The 21,507-nt window shown below is 28.1% G+C and overlaps 1 protein-coding gene across 4 annotated transcripts in view; it reads left to right on the top strand.

Moving 5' to 3' along the window:
* The first annotated feature begins 595 nt into the window (after positions 1–595).
* LOC107445231 (nucleolysin TIAR) overlaps positions 596–21,507 on the top strand; it is a 99,319-nt gene continuing 78,407 nt past the window's right edge. The window contains exons 1-4 of one of the 4 annotated variants that reach the window (XM_071186438.1): positions 596–923; positions 1,002–1,036; positions 1,139–1,235; positions 8,059–8,154. In XM_071186438.1, coding sequence (XP_071042539.1) covers positions 861–923; positions 1,002–1,036; positions 1,139–1,235; positions 8,059–8,154 — 291 coding nt within the window. In that variant the 5' untranslated portion in view covers positions 596–860. The remainder of the gene's footprint in view (positions 924–1,001; positions 1,037–1,138; positions 1,236–8,058; positions 8,155–21,507) is intronic. The other 3 variants (XM_071186440.1, XM_043039964.2, XM_071186439.1) reach the window with 3 other exon arrangements.

Genomic DNA, 21,507 nt, shown 5'->3' with positions numbered 1-21,507 from the left:
CCTTAACTAAGTATTTATAGTTAAAATTTTAAGATAATTTAAATGAGAAAAGGAATTCAATTTTTTTTCGAATATCTTCCATTTTATATATGATTGACTTTTTTTACTTTATATGTTTCTTTAAGGAATCTACCACTTTTCTTTTTAAATATTTACGTATTTAAATAAAATTTTTTAAAAAAGTTATTATTCAAGGAAATGGGAAATTTTAAAATAATCGTAAAATTGTAAGATTAAATATTTTTAAAAATCTAAATATTTTAATAAAATTGATTTTATTGCTATGTTTTTACATTAGTATTTATTGTTTGCTTTCATTTAAAAAAATAAAAAAAAACTTTTTGATTAAAATTTTTAAAATTCTAATCTGTTGATATATAAACATTCACACGTATATCAATAAAATAAATATTTTGAATCAAACTAAGTAACATGAATATAAACATTACAAAAAAAAAAGGTATGGCATGAAGCAAACAAACCGAAAAAAAAAATGAGCGTACAGAATGTAAACTTGAAATTTGAGCCTTTTATCACATTTAACAAGCAAAAATTGGCGAAGCAACCTACCACGCGGCCACCGAGGCTTCACATTTAATTTGAGTGAGGCGTGAACTGCAAACAACTAAACTCATAGGTTCTTTTTGAAGAAAAAAATTCGCAGTCCGATATTGTATTGTATCTGTTGTTATTTGTGTAATGTGTTTGACAAATTTAACTTGTGTATTTTAAACATTGTACCGGTTTTAGTGCTTGTCAACTAAAACGACATTAAAATCGCAAGATTAATTTCTTAATTCTTTATTTCAAGTGATTATTTAACGTCAAAACTGGCGGGAACAGTCGGATATTACCCTACGATGCAAGGGTATGCGCATGCGTCGGCTTCGTTTGTAAAATACGATTCCGCCATGTCTAACAAGGTAATGTTATTTAACAATAAAATAATTATTATCTTACAAATTCTAAACTGTACTTACAATGAATCTTTCATTTTTTAGCAAGAACAAAGCAATGAGAGTCATCCTAGAACGCTGTAAGTGTACTTTATTTGTTTACGGCGAATACAATTACGCCGGTTGTTAACTATGCTCGTAAATGATAATCATTATTAATAATGAACTACTTTACATTTTAGCTACGTTGGTAATCTTGATCCTTCAGTGACAGAGGAATTGATTTTAGCACTCTTTGGACAAATAGGCCCTGTTAAAGGATGTAAAATAATACAAGAGGTAAGTTGTTAACACAAAATTGTTCTAAATTGAGATTCTAATTTAAGTTTGAAATTAGAGGTTTCTTTCGAGTGATTTGTATAATTACGACTAAAGGAGTTAATTTACTTAATCTTAAAATGTCATCCTCTCTTCCGCACACCTGCCAACAATGAAAACTAAAAGTAATTACTATTTGTAATTCGTTAGGCTTAGTAGTGTGCTTGTTTATTTACCCCTGATTTTATCTACGAATTTTGTTCTTTTGATTAAAGACACTTGAAACAGAAATTAATGTGTAATTTCTCAATGCTGTTATGTTATTAATTCAAAGCATTTACCTGTAATACTACTCATTAAATGGTTGTAAAGTGAGACAATCAAGATGTATTTCTGTGAGGGATAAACATTGTTTCTAATATATAATGGAATCTTATAATGCTTCTATATTACAGTAGCATTTTCCGTATATATTTAAAGTAATTTAAGTTAAGATTTGAACAATAAAAATGTATACATTATTTAAATTTTATCCAGTTTTGTACTTCAAGTAAAAAATGCTGTGAAATTTATTTCACGGATTGTTTTTATAAGCTTGTTATTTATGCTGTATTGGCATAGATTTTTTAAAAATCAAAACATGTTTATATTCAACACTGCATAGTCAAAATTTTCAATATGTATTATAATGTTCTGATATTTAAACTGAGTCTCTTAGCTTCAACTTAGTATAATGGATTGTTTTGGAAAGTTGTCCTTGCAGTGTTTTTTCTTGATTATCATGTAAAGTAATGCAGTGCAGCGGAGCCTCAATATTTGCTCGATTTAACAGAATTCTTGTAAAAAGTAGGGTTCTGTAAAAGTCATTAGTTCATACATACTTAGTAATTTAAAATTCTATTTAATTTCTTGTGCAAAAAAAGTTATATATGGCATGAGAATTTTTGTTGAGTTGCACAAATTACAAAGTTCTTATTCTGATAGAAATATTCTGACACATTAAAGGTTGTTTGCTAAAAAGTACCGTTTTTTATTATTTTAAAACATATATTTTAATAAATGACTGTTTAAAATTTAAATTTGCAAAAGAATTATTTGGTCTATAGATTATATCCATCCTTACCTTTTTTTTTCTTTGTTACATTCAAATCGTTTTAATTTATTATTAGGACTTGGAAATTTCGAATCCCGCTTTTAATTAATCAAAATTCGTGCGACGGTCTTGCTTCTATCTCTTTTTTTGCAGTTATTGCTGTTGATTTCTCAAGATTCAAATTTTAAATCCCTTATGTTTTCACCTAACCCAATCACGAATTAAGCATCTGAGTTATAATTTTTTGATATGGTTGATTTGCACTTAACTAATGCGGTTGTTTCAATGTTTTGCGCAGTTATATTGATTTCCATATGATTTTTTAAAAAAAAATCTTGATATATTTCACGCAGTATTATGATACTAGATTTTTGAATTGCAGATCGAAAAGTTTACTATTTAGAGCAATGATTCTATCTTTTTGCAATTGATTATTAGGGATTTTAGCTACTGATTTTCAATTTCTTTATAAATGCCTGATATGTTAATATTTATTGCAACATGCAAATTTTATATTTGGTATTTGATTATCTCCCTATTTAAGCATCTGATTTGTCTAAGTTTATCAAATCTATGTGATTTTTTTCTTCAATCTTTTTTTATGCATTAATTGCTGAGCACTTACTTTATTTTCCTTGTCCAAATATAAATAAAAAAAAATAGGTTTTAATGATGAACTACCTCATAAGAAAGAGTTGTTTTGTTTGAAAATGAAACTAATTAATTTAGTATCAAAAATCTTCTAGATCACTTCTTTTTGCAGCAATCACGTGTCTAAGTGAAATAGTTTCCTTTGAACCTACTTATTGTCACTTTGTGTTATTGACAGTCGTTCAAACTTCCACTTTTGAAAAAAATGTATATGTTTGTAGGATTTGATTCATCATTAGTTTTCTAAACATTATCATAGCTGCCAACTGTTCCTATTAAATTGTATTTGTTCCGAATTTTTGGCTTTGTTCCAAAAATACGATTTTAGATAAAAATGCTCCGATTATTTGATATTCTAGCACCTTTTCACTTAAGCCAATTTTCTTTCAACCCAGGAAAGGTCTAAAGCCTAGAAGCAGGTCATGTGATTTTTCCGCGAATATCGCAGATTTCCGCTTATCTCAAGACCATTGGTTAGCGGACTTCCATGAATCAAAAATTTATAATCCGACGAAATTTTGAAACTTTTGCTAAATCACGCTAACGAGCCATTTATGATTCGTACAAAATTTGATTCTTTTGATTTGGCTGATTTTCGCCATTTCAAATATTAGGAACTCAGTCAAAATCTGCTAATATCGCAATTTTTATTTTTAAATATTAGGAACTCAGTCAAATACTGCTAATGTCGCAATTTTTATTCACACTATTTTAATATCAATCATCGATTTTGGTACTTAGCTGATATAAAAGTTACGTGATTTAAAAATTCAATATCGCAACTCGTATTTTCTTGTTTTTAAAATCCATTATAGCGATACCTATTCTTGCGATTTTAAAATCCAATATCGCTATTCTTGTAAGAAGTTTTTTTTTAATTGGTTACTATAAAGTTGTGATATTTTTTATTAATAAGTAATTTAATTGAAACTGTTAACTCAAAAACTATGTTATATGATACGTATATGGTTTATAAATTGATAATTTGCTACTGATATTATGATTTTTGATATTTTCTTTTACTCTTTGTGTCATTATTTCCCCTGATTGTCTTATCATGCTTTGTGTTCCTATTTTTCTTTTTAACAAGTTGGCAGCTATGCATTATGAGTTTTTCCAGGAGGGAATTAGCTGAGCTTGATAGGTGGAAGTTTATGGAAATTTTAAGTATCCCAAAATTATTGCTTGCTAAAACTAGAATTTGCACTTTTATGAACGGTGCTTCAATAGGCTTAACATTATACCAACCAAGTATTTTTGTTTCCCTTATTAAATTAGGATTTGTTATGAGTGAGTTTAACTGTATCTGTAAAATTCAGCATTTCATATTGAGAGCTAGTTTAATTTGCCTCTGGATTAGTGTTAATTTGCGTATTGAGTTAGTTTTTTTTTATGCATAATAGCCATCGGTTTACAGCTTGTCTCGAGCCAAGATTACTGTATAAGGGATTTGTAGAAGAATTATTTTCATTTTGGCTGAGTCACTGCTTGTGTTATCTTTACATATTTCGTCATGCGTCATAATGCAATGCTTGCAATACTAATACTATCTTAGTTGTCCTTTAGAATATTTTACAAGGAAATTAAGTCTTTGTTAATAGTGAGAGTTGAATAAAAAAGAAATTAGCAATTATTAAAAATGTTTATTATAATGAAATAATTATCACCACATTGTAAAGTATTGGATTTGTTTAGCATTTAATGTCTTTTTGATGTGCATGATATGTGTGTGTTCTATATTTTTAATTCTAATAGTAGTAATTTTTATGACAAGGGAACTATTAACTAAATAGTTTCACTGTGATGTGATCAATAATTTACACACTTTAAAGCTTGTAATGTCTCTGATCTCTTCATATTCAGAAGATTTTTCTGTTCGAGTTAGTTATTTTATTAAAATAATTTTTGTGTTTTGTATTACTGTGGTGTGATCATGGGATCACCACAATATTTACTTTTCCTACTGGGCTGTCTCCAACAGGAGCGCCCTCTTCATTGCCTTTGCAGGATCTCTAGGGCTCGACTCATAGCTCGTCTTTAGAGATTCTTGCAACCGCTAGGGAGGGGACGCTATCTTTTGGAGATAGACCAGTATTCCCCGTGGATCTCGAATAGTTGGTTGCTTTCTTAAGCAGCAGGATAATTTTTTTTTTTTTTCCCCCTGTGTGCTCTAGAGTTTAATCATTGATTTTTACCATAATAAGTTTTTCCTTATCTCCTAATTATTTGATGCATCAGGTAAATTCAGCAAGAAAACAATTATTATTCAAATGACTTAAATTAAATTACTATCTACTCCCTGGAGCACACAGGGAGGATCCAGCATGCACGTGGTGCAGTTAGGCTCTTGTGCATGGATGAGCCGCTTACTGAAATGAACATGTTTCTCAAAAACTGAAATGAAATGGAAATGTTAAATAAAATGCCTTAGTCTACAAAAATCTGTATTTTTCATTTGAATGGAGACATACAACTTCCAGCACAAGCAGATGGCGAATGATCTTCACCACATGGCCCTTCCATCAACCACATCCCCCGACCTATCATAGTAATTACTGTTAGTTTTATAAATAGAATAAAATTAGGAAATTTTTTAAAATTTCTTTTAAATGGCTTAAAAAGTTAAGTTAGTTTTATAAGTTAATATTTTGACCAAACTGTTGAAAACTAGTTAGATTTTATTAATTTTTGTTTATTGCTAATAAATAATAAATCTTTAAGACTTGTTTATTAGAAAATTATGTTATCAGCTCGATATAAAATATTTAAGTTCAATGACCTTTTTCTTATAGTTAATTACTTTAGTTATGTTTACCCGGAATATTTAATATTTTGTTAATATTCTCTTTTGTAAATTTTTGTAAGTAATTATTTAAATAGATGATATTGTTCTTAGTTTCTTACAACTAATAATCATTTGAATTCTTAAAAAGTATAAAATATCTAGGTATTCTTGTCTGTTTGGCTTAATAGTATTTTATATTTTATGTTTTATTCAAAGTTAGAGATAGTATACATTTAAATTTTCATAGCTGTTTATCATTAAATTTTGACTTAGTACTCATATTAAGTAGTTGGAAATAATCAGAATGAAAGAAGAAAAAAAATTAAAAATACACTGCTTGCACGGTTTTGTAGATTAACTTTATGTCCAAATTACAATTGCTTTGATTTGTAATTTTGGTTGAACACCCATATTCTGCATGCAGTTTGGTGTGTTTCGATTTTGTTTTGTAATAATTTTAATTGTAATATACATAATGAATTAGAGCTAAACTATTCATAAATTTTGTATTAAGATTGTTCTTAAAAATTTTAAATTTCAGTCTTTATAAGTTGTTGAACTATAAATCTAGATTTTAATCATTTTCAAAGATTTTTAATATCTCACATCAAATCTATTGAGTGTGAAATCTTATGTTAGTTGCTTTTACTTTAATTACAATGTTCAGGGAGGGGTGCACGTTTTTTGGAATTCACTTTGTTTTCAAAAAATAAAATAAAAACTAAATTTAATCTTAATATTTTATTTGCCTGATATTCACATAGTTGTGTCATAGGTATATCGTTAAAATTTAAGGCTCCTTTCTAAGGGTCAAATGGAGTAGTTGAAGGGCAGCTGGTAGCATTTTATAAAATATTACAGCTTCTCACTCATTTTCGTTCATAAATGGTCAGTTTTAACTCAGTGTAATGACCATTGAACAGAAGTGCACAAGTTATTTTTCAGAATTTTTAGCACTCTAAAATATTTAGTTAAGATTTTTTTTTATCAAACATGTAAGCAATTTCCACATTTGCTAAAATTTTTTGTTGTTATGCAGGTAATGAGCATTATCTGTGCTGATAAAGAATGTTCTTACTATACAGAAATATTAAAAGAATTATAATACAGGACTAAACTAAGATTAGAAGTTGCAAAAGAATTAGTAACCATTTCTTTACTAATCAATTAAAGTGCAAAAGATTTTTTTAAAATTTCCTATGAGCTGTGCAATTAGTCTTGCCGATGAACAGACGTAGTGCGTTCTCCTGAAGTGGTAACCACTCTTTCAGGACCACCACATTAGGTGAGATACTGTTGGCCATTTTAGTTAGGACGTCTAGTTTATGCCACACTAGGTAGCGGCACCAAGACTCTATTTGGATGCTAAAGTGCACTAGGAATTTAATTTTACTAAGAGCCAATAGGGCACTCCAGGGATCTTTTACATGCCGCATAATCGTACAACATGGCAGCTGAGGATTTTCTGCATCCCGAAAATCCGATGTCTGGACCAGGGATCTAATCCGCATACTTGGGCTCAGAAGACCAACTGTGCCATCCAGCCACAAAGTACGAAAGCAATATTGCAGCAACATGCTCATGAAAGCCTTAGGCTATTTTTGTTTAATGAAGAATTTTCAGCTAAAAGACAGTCTGGGCTTGTATGAGGAGTACACTAGTAGCTTTAAAAAATAAAAAAAAAGAGCTCATTTGACTTCCATTATAGGTAAAATGTCAACTATAAGCAAACTTTTCTAGACACTAATAAGATCTTGGATACCAATAATGAAGCCACTGAATATGAACTAGTTCAATGAAGATGATTATAGTTTTCAACATTTCAAGAAGTATATAGAACAAAATTTCAAGAAGTATTATAGTTATCAACATTTCATGCAAAAACCACTCAGTTTTTAAATGAGAATGTGCCAGACTGCGTTGGAAACAAAAATTGCCCTTCCCACAGTCTGAATTTAAATCTTTGATTATTATGGTCAGTTTTCGACGCAAAAGTGGCAAAATTAGGTTCTTAAAAAGTCATAATCATTATTTAAGAAGGCAGCAACAGACATTCCTTTTTGGAAGTATTGTCAGCCTTGTTTGGCCAAATAAAATTTAATCTTGAATTCAAAAGTAATAAATTTGAATAAAAGGTAATTACATGTTTATTTCGGTTTTTTAATTTGTTATATCAGGACTTATGGCACGACTTGGTAAATGTTAAGTTTTTAAATGCAGATGCTTTAAATCTTGATAGCTCTGATGTCATAAATATAGTTATTGTCATAAATATAGTTATTGTATACGATCTTACTTTCTTTTCTATTTTTTAGCCTGGAAATGACCCTTACTGCTTTGTGGAATTTACAGATCATCAGGCAGCTGCAGCTGCTCTTTTAGCAATGAACAAAAGATTATGTTTAGGAAAAGTGAGTTTTTATGCTTTTATCATATAATTAAAAAATTCTTAGTGTAATATAAAAAGTTTTAGCCACCTATTTCCATATTGAAAATCAAAGGACTGCAAAGGTTTACTATTTAAATTTAAAGTGAACATAATTCATTTAATCAGATAGTTTTTTTTTTAAACTGTTAAAATTTTTTGAAATAGATTCGATTAAATATATAATTAACTGTCTGGTTTTAGGCATTTTATTTGCAATTTTTATGATTAGCTTATTATTAACATTTTAAACACTTTTTAAAAGTGATGGTAAAATTTATAATTGTAATTAGTTAAGGCTTAATCTTTATTGGGATATTATTTTTTAATTGGGATATTCTTGAACATTATATGCAGAATTTTAAATTAAATATCATGAATTGATTCACTTGTATAGCATTGCTGCTAACTTGTAGATTTTCTTATAGAATATAACAGATTTTTATTTGAATTTCTTGTTAAGTTTAGATTGTACAATTTAATGACAAAAAGAGTTAAAGATTGAAGAGAAATTTTGAAAATTTTATTCCTGAAATAATTCTATGTCTCAAAAATGTATTCTACCCACTTTTAAACTGGAATTTTTGCAACAAAGTTATTTTCTTGCTTTATAAAATTTAGTTTAATGGTTTATTAGTTATACTTATTCTGTGCGAAGTATACCTTTGAAACTGGTATTGGTCACTTTGATGGTGTTGCTGAACTTTTGAAAGCTTCTCCTAAATATATTTAATATATTAAAAAGTGTAATGATCTGTTTTGACTCCTGCATTTTCCCAACCTGATTGGATTAATTTTTTGCAACAAATCAGAAGCATACTCCTTTTAATGTTTTTAGCAGGGTTTAGAGAAATTTTCCCAGATTTATACCACTTGAAGGGTAACTGGATTTTTCTATTTTTTTTGGGTTTAATTCAAATGAAATAGCATTTTGTACCTTCTGTCGTATATTGTTGAAATTACAATCACTTTAAACCTAATGGTTTCAAAGAAAGTTATATTAGAGACATAAACTGTTTCAGACTGAACAAAAGATTTTTGCTCGGATTTAGTGTTTTGGTATTGTTTTAAAATTTTGATAAAGTAGTGAATAAAATCTGATTTCTGTAATACTAGTGAGGTTTATTTTAATGCTAATGAATTTTTATACCCTAGAATTAAAGCAACAGATATAACTTTTCTTGAACTTTTAATTCTGTAAGTTGCAAAAAACAGCTATCTTACATTTTTTCTTTAACTGTTACTTTTTCAGTAATAATGCAAAACAGTGGTGTAAATTATGAACTTATTTTTTATATTAAAAATAGTTTTCTGAGGTAGAAATTAGTGACATAAGTTGTTAGCCTGGAGGACCATTATAATTTAATTGTGGTGTGAGTCAAATTTCTGTAGCATTGGACCAACAGACTAATGTTAATTTTGAGCACTGGTTCTAAATTAGTGTAAAATACAAAAATTTTTTAAATTTTTTTTTTATTATAACCTTTTGGAATATTTGTTCAGTGTAGTGGAATAGAATTCCCTTTACATTAGAACGAATTTAAATACAAAAAAGTAATCAATTTTGGGGAATACAATATTGTTGTTAGTATTATGAATCTTGCCTTGCCTAAAAGGTTTAGAATACAATTTCTCTAGTGAGTGAAGTTTATAGTCTAACAGTGTTATAATCTGAAAAATAAGTTTGTGAATGAAGTTCCTATTGTAACTAAGCAAGAAAGATTTGGGATTTATCTCCAAAAAATTGGGTATTAAACTTTTGGTGCCAATACCAGTGTTTTATTGTTACAATATAACATTTCAAGCTATTTTTAATCCAATAATTTAAATTTTTTTGAAGCAACCATGGAAGTTGTGGCTGGGCACCTTATGTAATATGACAAAAAAAAAATGGTGTGGGCAAAAATTATGAGTATTTTTTTAATACTAAGATTTTCTTTGTCTACATTGAGAATGTTTTTTTTTTAAATATTTAAGAAAAAAAATTAAACTAGATTTTTTTTTTATTTACCGATCAAAGATCTGATGAAATATTAATTTATTCATAGTATTATTTAAGGCTGGCATTTTAATTAAAGTAATTAATATTTTATTCTAAACCTTAAAAACTAAACTTGAATAAAATTCTAGTTGCTTTTATTCAATCTCAACACCCTCATGAATTTGTAAAGACAAAGATCCAATTAGTGAGATATCGAATGATTTATTTAGATCAAAGATAATTTTTCTAATTACTCTTGTTAAAATGTCTTTTTTTACATTCCCTGGCCAATTTATTAGACGATAATCAATTACGATTCGTCGATTAATTATCAGGTGATAGGTACAATGCAGCTTTGTTTTTACGTCACTAAAATCAGTTTGCATTTGTTTACGTTCGTGTATCAATTGGTTAAATTAGAGAACATATCATATAAATTCAGCTATTGGATAAATTAGAGGATATATTATATAAATATAGAATATTCATTTTATTAGGTATTTAGTATATTATAATAATTAGGCCAAACAAAATTAAATTGACGTAATTGCGATCTGTTTATTAAACCGCAAATTATTTTTCATACATTTGATGGAGTGATATAATTTAAAAATTTGTTGTTACTTTCCCTCTATTTTGTCTCTTTTTTTTTCTTCTATTTTTTTCTTTCTATTTTTAATTTATTTTAACCATCAAATATTGATATTACATATATTACCCCTTCTCATTCTTTTTCTGTAGTAATATTTTCTACTGAAATTAATGTTTTATGCTTTTAAAAATAAAGTAATTTTCATCAAAATTTAATCACTATTTAAGAGTTTTGCAACCTTGTTAAAATCTGCCAGCTATGAAAGGTTTATTTTGTTTAAAAAAAATAATTTTTAATGCATAAACTGACCTTAATTTTGATCACATTAATTTTATCCAGATGTTTTTGCAATGGATATATACTTAAACATTTTAGAAAATTATTATTTTTTATTTATTTAAAACAATAGGAGACATTGGTAATAAAACTGAATTCTTTTTCTCAATTCTACTAATATTTCAATCATCTGGAAGTACTGTCAAACCTTGATATTACCGACTTAAGGAAGACAACTAATATTTTGTGATATCAAAACTTCGGTATATTAAAAGTAGCGTATGGAATAATTTTTAAAATTTCAGCTAAAATAATTGTACTGGCATTTTAATATAGTTCTTCCGTCTCATAATCTTCCTTTCTTGATATCTTCCAATGCCTTTTTAATTTTTCCGATTCTTTTCAATCTATGCTGAAACATTGTCCACAGTAAGTACTTCAGAAGAATGAATTTCTGGATTCATTTAAATAACGATATTTGTCCTATATTGTGAGCAGATATTCTTATCGATACGCTGCCCTTTTGTGTTGATTTAAGGATTAGATTATTCATGTAGTTCTGTTTCATAATTCAATTCTTTAGAAGTCATGAAAAAATTTTAAAGCCTAGAAATGTTTCATTGCATTGAGGGTCATCAAGAAGTAAATGGGGAAATTTTTTTTTATCAAACTTGTATAGGGTTCAGATTTATGTTCTTTGATATCCCAAAATTGTGTTATTGAAGTTTGTGATATTAAGGTTTGATTGCATTTATGCAATTAAGATAGTTTGTTTCAAACCTTGACTTATACCATGAGTAAAACCGTCTCAACCTAATTTTATTTAAATCCAAAAATAATTTTTTTTTTACTGAGTTGCAAATTAATAGGAATTGCAGTCTGAGTTGCAATCGAATCTTGTCGAACTTGTCTTGGATTTCTTGTCATAAATGTTTTGCATGTTGTATAAATTTTAATCCTAAATCTCTGTCTATAAAGTTTTTTTTCTTAAATCAGAAGTACTTTAAACTAAATGATACACTTTGTTCATTATTTCCGTACGATTTCTCTAATTTTATTTTTAAAGCAAAATTGTTATGTTACAAAAAAAAAGAAAAAACTAAATCACTTTTAATATAACAACTTAATTTTTTATCACAGTGGAAAAGTACCACCACACAGGAAGAGGTTAATTATTATGCATAAAGTATTTTTGAAATTTTTTTTCCCTGTTATTTTATTCATTCAATAATTTTCCAGAGCATAACTTGTTGCAAATATTCATTTAAAATTGGAGTTTAATTTTAAGGATGTGATTAAACTTTTTAATAAAATCAATTTACTCGCTTTTTAAAAACCTTGTGAATTTGATGCTTATGAGCTTCGGAAAATTACACAGTGAATTATACTGTTATCGTTAAGGCAAAGAACTTCAAAGTTTATTAATCTATAAAACGTGACAGGCTTAAAATAAACTAGCACTTATGTCTCTTCTGTAAAAGTAAATGCTCTAATTATTATTCAGTCTCATGAATTTTTATGTCATATAATTAATAAGCTAATTTATGGATGTTTAAAATTTGTATTGTTGAAATTGTCTATGTATGCTATGAAGCTTTAATATTTTTTAAAAGGGAATCGAGTAATTTTTTTTCTTCACAGATTGTACATTTGCCTTAGTGGTTAATTTGTTTTAATTGTTCATACAGTAGGCACTCTTACCATCTCAGTTGAAACGCTATTTTAGTACCTTAGAAACATGAGCATAAAAAATATTTGTTATTTATTTTACATCAATTACATGCTCAGTAAACATCTTTCTTAGTATCGATTTAATTAGATTTAGTCAGTTTCTTTTTGTCTTCCGGTTTCATCTGACCATCTTTTCGTTTTTGTTCATCGGAAGTTAATCAATTAAAAAAGTTCCCGAACAATTCTCTTTATATATATAATTCCATGATATGGCACTATAAACACTGGTATTTATCTATCTATTGACAATGATATACCTATTATTCATTTTGTTCGGTTATCTTAGTCTAATAATCGCATTAAAAATTAACTAAGTCTAATAATAGTTTAAATAGCATTAAAAAGTTAGCTATCTCTTATGTAAAAAAAAAATGGAAAAAAAATCTATAAAAATATAACTGGTTGAGGATAATTCTGACAAAGTAAATATTTGTAATAGTAATCAAAATTAAACTTATATATGCGGCTAATTTTCCCACTGTGTAAATATTATTTACAATCATTTTTGGCAGTCAATTTTACTATCAATTTTGCCAATATGTAAAGATTATTTACCTATAAGTAATATTATTTATAGGGATCAAAGGGCAGATAGAACGGGTAACCATTCTAAAAATGCTTAGAAGGGTTACCCGTTCTATCTGCCTTGGTAAGACGCAAAAGTTTGATGTAAATTTTGGTACTCTGAAAATTCTTACTGAGGACACTGTATTTAATAGTTTCTACACAAAAATGTGAGTTTTTGACAGTAATTGTCGAAACAAAAGGAGAGTTTAATGTTAAAATAATTTATTGATCGTTAGTAATTTTATGTGTTCATTTATAAATACTTCATATTTATAATATTCAATAATTATCCTTACACCTAAATTTTGGGTTTTGGACAATTGCCAAAAGGTTTTTAACAGGGTGGTTAAAACCGTCAATTGTCAAAAACTTTCCAAACATGGTGAACAAATGAGAATTTTGAAAGGTGACCGAACTTGTCATATACAAATACGCTATTTATTCATTTTATTACTTGAAGTATTTTAGTGAGTAATTAAATGTTCTAAAAAATTCTGACTAACATGATCTTAAAAATCAAATTTTAATATTATAAAGTACAGAATACAATATATCAAACATATTTTTATTTTTTAAAAAAGAGGCAACCCTTATAAGATAACTTTTTGAAAATTTTTTAATTGTCTAGTTTGGCTTATCCCTGATTTATTTAAAGAAAGAAGCTAAGATTTAATGATCAAATATACTATTATCAGTTCTTGTTGCTCGCATCTTCACAAACTCGTTCCCAACTTCCTACAAACCAGGTCTTCCTGGCCCACTATTATTAATTAATATGAAAGTGTACTTCATTGATAGTAATAATTTAGAATTTTTCTTTACAAAGTTAACATCTTTTATATGCGGCTGTATATTTTTCTCAAAAATCTAGTTTATAATTTCAAATATTTTAATCTAAGTATTTATTAAGTAAGAAAATGTAAACAGAATTGAAGTAAAGTGAAGAAATGTAAACCAAATTGAAGTGTAAATAGGAAAAGAAAATTGGATGTGTAATTTTTTTTTAAATTTAGATTTTTTTTATTTATTTAATATTTGTTGTGAACTTTCTATTTTCTGTTTTAAAAATACTATTTTATTTGTAATCTATATGTTTATCAAGGATAAGTTAGGGAAATGCTAACAAAATGGAGAAGAAATAGATGCATTTATGTTAATACCAAAAAATATCTCTTGTTTAAAGTAAAAGCTAAGCCTTTATCAGGGTTGGCAGGTTTTTGACATGTGACAGTTTTTGACAGTTTAAACCATGGTTTAAACCGTCACGTCAAAAACCTCACTGTCAAAAATGTCGAAAANCTATAAGCCTTTATTAATTCAATGTTTTTCAGATTTGTTTCTTTTAATAATATTCTTCCTAGGCCAATAATCCCTTTTTGACTAGTGTCAAGGACCCAAAATTTTGGTGTAAGGATAATTATTAGCCATTATAAATAAGTATTTATAAATAAACATCATATAAAATTACAAGTGTTCAATCAATTATGTTCTTTAATTATTTTGACTCTAAAACTCTTTGTTTTGACAATTACTGTCGAAAACAAGCATTCTGGTGTAGAAAATATTAATTAATTATAGCTAAAAATATCTAAAATTGCAATTTGTCCAATCCAGTATTAGTTAAATTATTGGGGAAAAACTATTGTTTTAATGGAGAAAAAAAACTGGATTTATAAAAACATTTAGACTAGACATTTATTCATTATATGTAAAATCAATTTTCATTTCATCCTATTTAACTCCTTCTTTTCCTGGAGCATGCCTTTTGTACTCCATGCTCATTTTTCAATTTTATGTGAATTAGAACTAAGTTCAAAACTATTCTTTCAATTGGTGCTGTGCTGAATAGACTAGAATATATACGTACTAAAACTGTTATAACAATAAAATAACATGTAACTCAGAAATTTATTCTAATGACTGTACTAAATAACAGTAATTTAACTACACCCTTGAATTGATTGAAAATATTATATACTCATTTAAACAAACATTTCTATTTGTAAATTATAAGTAGTTAACTAATCAGGAGATATAAAGATTTACTGAATATATTCATGTACATATAAGCAAGAATGCAGGAAATTCTCCGCACCTAATATTGATGAACAAAGTTTCTTTTTGGGTCAAATATTATAGATTTTTTTAAAACGCAATAACTTTTTCAAAATATTTTTTGAAAATAGTTTATATAAGAAAAATTCATTTGAATTTACACGATTCTTGAATAAACAGGCATTTGTGTTATAAAATATATATTGAAATAATCATAACCAAAAATATATAGAAATTTATCAGATTAAATTATAATCCCACTTATAATCTTAAGGAATTCAAACTAATAAATACACAAATTGATGTTTTTTTTTTTTTATCAAGAAAAACTTCTGAATAGTGACATATTTTTTAACAAAAAATTTTGTGAGCATTTTTTTAGACCAAAATTTTATCTGTGGTTGCCTGAATTTTTTTCTGTAGCCTCTTTCACATGGTCCAACATATTCTGCTCAACTGATTACAACTAATAGCAATACATATCACAAATCAATTATAAGAAATTATAAGTCTAGATCAATCAATTATTGGGGAACACTTTATTTTATTTAGTAAAAAATATCTGGCTAAATTGCAATATAAAATAATTGAAACCAATATTTAGATTGATTACTAACTACTCATAGTTATTACCAGTAATGTAAACTAAATAGTTATAATATGGGTTTTAAAGTATTAAGTGTATCATTAGAAAAACAAATAGTTTCAATAATTTTGGCTACTTTTTTTATATGTGATAAATTAAATATTAGTCATAATTATTGTAGTATATAATGCAAATATATTGTCAATGTTTTAGTATCTAATAAAGTATCTCCAATATCATTAAATTAACTTGACCCAGGTTTTTGAAGGATTTCCACTCTTTTCAACTGGTTTTTGCTGCATCATGCCAAAAACCCAAACATGGTATATACACATACATTAATAAGTTTTAAAATAAGCAAACTGCAATCTTCTTTATAAATTTATTTATGTTTTACAAACTAAGTCAATATTAAAGTTCTTACTGTTCAGTTTTCTTTTATTTAATGCTAAAATAAGCTCTTTTTTTTTTTAAATGTTTTCACTGATAACAAAAGTATTTTAAGTGTTGTAGCCAATTTATTTTATAGCCATGCAATTTTAAATATTTTTTAAAACAAAAATATAAAAATATTTTTGTAAACAAGATAAGCAGCAATGCTAATTTCTTGTTAAAATGTCTACTTGGACTGAGATTGTTAGGGGTGCCTTCTGTACCTTTATACAAAATTTTTTTGTTTCCAAGTTTTTTAGAAAAATATGAAATTCTGTGCACAAATGGCCCAGCATAGGGCACATTACATCTTAGTAAACGTGAACACTTGTGCTGGAATTCCGTATAATATCTGTAGACTTTGCATTGCAGTAAAAAAAAAAAGTTGAACAGCATAGAATAAAAATGATGTGCTAATTGGGCTAATTAAGTGCTTGGCTTTAAAATCAACATGTATAAGAACTAATAATGGCCATTTCTTGCTAGTTTTTTCATGTTGAGGAAAATTAAATATGGAACACAAACAACCTATATAAGAAATTGATATTCTTTGTAAACAATTGTTTGCGTAGTTTGTCTGGTGGTTTTATTTGTATTTAAAGTTTATTACAAATTATTTAGTTTTGCTAAGTCCACCTATTTCATTTAATATATCTCTGAAGAGCATGTTTTGCAAGAAATAAGGAAAGTATAAGTAAATAATGAAGCCAATATAAGTTTTAGTGCTTTCTGAAGTCATGGAGAGGAATATTTCAAAACCAATTTGGAATCGCTAGAAAATAAAATTTAAAAAATTGATTTAGCAGAGCAGAAATGTTTTCGGGGGAAAAAATGATTTAAATTTATCATAATGTCAAGTTTTTTCTTTTCTTCAGTGTCTACATACTTTTGTTTCTTACAATTTTTATTTTAAAGTTATTGTTTTAGTTACGACTTGATTTGGCTTGTGGCAAGTTTACAGTTTAATTACTTAATTGGTTTTTGACCTGGACGAAGAATATACACATTTTTGTTATCTATTTATATTTTTTTATTGTGACCTATTGAACCAAGAACTAAAATTAACATGAGGACTAAACTATGTCAGTTTTGATGCAGTTTCTTTTCTTTCCCTTTCTTTGCTGAATTTATAATGGTATGAGATGATTATATTGTTAGATGTATTATATTGTTGATCATGAGCTTGAAGTTACTAGGTTATTAAAAAATGATAGGCGTGATATAAATCAGGTCAACCCTGCTCACTACATGGTGTTAAGTAGGAAATGGAAACAAAACATCTTGGGTGCTTGTTTTATGTCAATTGAGCGGAAGTGATTAAAGAATGATTTTTCATTGGAGTAATGCATTTTAAGTTGGATAATTTTATGAAGGGATCAAGAATTTAGGCATTTAATTCCAATTAAAATAGTAAAGTTTCCCATATTATAAAATCTGCTTCTTAACCATACACTTATAGAATAGCTATTATTAATTTAGATTTTACCTCGATCAAAAGAATTTTTTTTGATTTATGCTCAGAAGGTGCGTTCTACATTACTTCAAAATGTTTTTAATTCCACTTTTCTTTTTAAAGGAAAAAAAATTCTGTCTCCCTCACTAATAACAAATGTAATATTTTTTAAAAAAAGAGTCATTACAATTTGCCTTCTCATGCTCGAGGTGCAACCAAAAAATTAACTACTAGCATCTACATTGCTCAAAGCTGAATTAGAAATTTAAGTTTCAGTTAGCCTTTTACTGCAGCGCCTCTAATTAATGCGGGATAGTGTAATTCATCTCCGGGTTGTTGCCAATACTATCACCAATTTCCTACATATATATATCTGAGTGTCCTCTTATCTACTTTCAGTTTATACTTTAAGCTTATAAAAATGGATTTCTACTGCTGGTTATTTTAAGTGTCTCAGATTTCTCATTGGAATTCCTTTCCTGTGTATGCTTTTATTCTCTCGTAGAAAGTTCTAATCAGTAATGTTTCTTGTAGAAAGTTCTGATTTATAGTCCCTAAGCACAGATTTGCCAGGGCCCCCTGATAGTTATTTTAAACCAAATTTACATGTTTAATAATGAGGTGTTTTTGAATTATTTTATTACATAAGTAAATTACAATATATTAGTAAATTTCAGTTAATATTTATTTTAATTTTCGTTAACTAATAATTCTACTAGACAATTTTTAAGAATAAATAGGAAAAATTATTTGAAACATTTAGGGGTCGTCAAGACTTAGACCTCTCAAGTCTCATGGTAAGTCTGACACTGATTACATTCAGATTAATTCCGAAATTCTAATACTTGATAGAAGAAAGTTCTATCCAATGCGTATCTAGTCGCACGTTACTTTGTACACTTCTATGTGTTTTTTTTTTCCTTCTTTTTTTAACTTAACCTGTATTTAGACGTTAGTTGACTGCTAGGAAAGTTCGGAAGTTGGGGAAAGTAGTGGTCGTCTTATTTTTAATCTGATTTTAAATATAGTTTTGTAATTATGTATTAGAAACTTGGTTGCAGATTTTTCAGTAAGTATCCATTACCGAAGTTTATATTTGTCTATCTTTTTACCATCATTTTTTTTTATTCGTAACTTTTCATTGGGGGTAGGAAGGAAGCTTATCAGCGCCTCATAAATCATACGAAGAAAAGTGCGTTAGATCTTGAATCCCAGGAGGTGATGAGGTTCTGTGGAGCGCTGCTGCATAGGTGAGAAAGTATATCTGGGAGCTTCATCGACTCCAGGTGTGAATGGCGAGTTTGCTATTGGTTGCCATTCGGGCCTCATCAATTTGCGGCCCAAAGTACATTAAGTTAAGGAGAGAATCTGGGTATGGTGGCGCAGGATGTCAAAAAAATAGTTTTCTTGCGTCTTCCACCCCCGTTTCATGGAATCCAATCGAATGAGGTGGGTTAGAGATGAAAACTATCGAACTGCCGCAATCGATTTCCGTTCAGTTGCCGAATTCCGGCAGATTCTTTTGGTTCCCGCTACCCTGCATCCCACCTTTTTTATCGACTCCCACAACCGTCTATTTCTCTCGCACCTTTCATCTTTCCGTTTTCTTGTTTCTGATGTTTTTCTATTTGGGGAGGGGGAGGGAGAGATCTCGACTTAGCAGAGAAAGTGAGTAGATTAGTTTCGTGCCGATAACAGAATCTGATCTTTAATAAGCCCTCTTTCATAGGAGTATTATCCCAAAGTAGATTAGAAATTACTCTCATTATTACTCCCTTCATCTTAATAATTAAATGAAATTTGATAAGACTCTAATCAGCTAGAAATCAACTGATAATCAACAACGATGTTAAGTAAGTCAGCGTAGTGAGAAACGAATTATCCTACACAATTTTTAATGTAATCAATTTTTAGGTATTAACGAGTAAACAAAAGAAGGGGAAATTTCACCTTTGACAAATCTGTTTCGTGACTGCTAAGTCGATCCAGGAAAATTGTATTATCTAAATTTTCTAGGTTTCCGTAACAACAGAGTAGAATATCCAAATTTTACTTAAATTTACCCTGGCCTTCTTTCGAGAATTCGGTCTCCAGTTGAATTGGTTAAAAAGTTTCTGAAAGAATAAGAATTCAAAAATATAACTTTTTTGAGTTTTATGTCCCAGGAACTACTGAGTCGATTTGTTCTAAATTTAAGATTCGTTTCAAATTAGATGACTTGAGACTAACATTTTTATACCTAATTTTAAGTCCAGTGTTTTCACTACAGCGCGAGAAAGCGAGAATCTCGCATATTTTTTTCTGTTCTCGCATTAAAAAATGATTACCGCGAGAAATTCGCGCATTCTATAAATTAATTTCAAAATTCGCGAATTTCTCGCATTTTGGAAAAGGCTTCGAATTACGCCATTTAGAATAAAATCCGTTTTACTTTTCTTCCTGGATCTTTCATTATTTTCAACATCTGCCTCGTTATCTAGCTTCCCTATTTACCAGTATTGTTCAGAAACTTTTCCAACAACAGAACACAACCCCTTTCAGAACACATTTCTCTGCAACCACGTGCTTACCGTAAGGTTTCTTCATGTAAGACGTTCAAATTTTTAATGCACTAATGTAAGATGGAAAATACCTTGTAAAGGCAAAATCTTTTATGATGATGCAGCAAAAATATTCAATGCTTTAAAAAATAGAAGACGTTAAAAATGTGTTATAATAAAAAAAATGATTTTTTTTCTAGAGTTTTTGTGTTTTTTTAATTTTTAGAAATCTCACTTAACTTTTTGAAATCTCACCCTGTTTCTGAGAAAGGGTGAGAAATTCTCACCCATTTTTTTTCTATGATGAAAACACTGAAGTCTCTAAGAATAATGACCAATAAGACATTTTTTTTTCTAATTTGGATATTTTTCCCCTGTTTCCTTGCTTAAAACCGCCTCATATGTTCTCGTGATTTTTCGGTTTTTACCAAATATTTGTTATGGTTAAGAAAAGAATTTATGTTAAGGAACGTCATGGCTATTGAAATTGATATTTGCAGTTATATATGTTTAAACATATATGCAATTTTGAACCCCAATATGTTATAATGATTTTTCTCTTGAATTTCTACCAACTTGCAGTTGAAGCGTAAAATGGTTGTTTAAGGAAGAAAAAAAAAATGTTTATGAATGGAATGGAAACTCGAATATAAATATATTTCTCGTTTTTTATGGTTTGTCCTTAGTTGCTAGTTTTTCTTTTTCATTACTACTAGAGAATCTTAATGAAAATTGAATAAATTATATTTATGTCGTTACTTTTTTTTATCTCAGCCTTTTTCTAACTAAACTAAAGAAAGTTCTTAAAGTATATCTTGTTTCAATTTCAGCATCACGATCATTAAAAAGTTTTTTTCTCGATCTTATATGTTTTTCTTGGTGCTCTTAAAATAACGAATCCAATACTCAGTGCAGTTTTTTATATAATGTTATTTCGTAAGAAGCTATTTAATTACTGGCTTTTATAATCTGATTTTGGCTCTTTCAATTTCTAACTTATTTAAAAGTTAAATCGTTAAACTCGTTGTTTTTGGAATAAAAAGAAACTTATAATGTTTAAGTTTCCCCTGATGTTAGGTGCATTTCAATCTCAATTTAAAGTAGGTAAATATTACCGCAGTTGCCA

Source organism: Parasteatoda tepidariorum, chromosome 10, assembly GCF_043381705.1.
Source record: "Parasteatoda tepidariorum isolate YZ-2023 chromosome 10, CAS_Ptep_4.0, whole genome shotgun sequence".
NCBI lineage: Eukaryota > Metazoa > Arthropoda > Arachnida > Araneae > Theridiidae > Parasteatoda > Parasteatoda tepidariorum.
The sequence above is the reverse complement of the archived record's forward strand: the minus strand, read 5'-3'. Positions and strand labels throughout refer to the sequence as shown.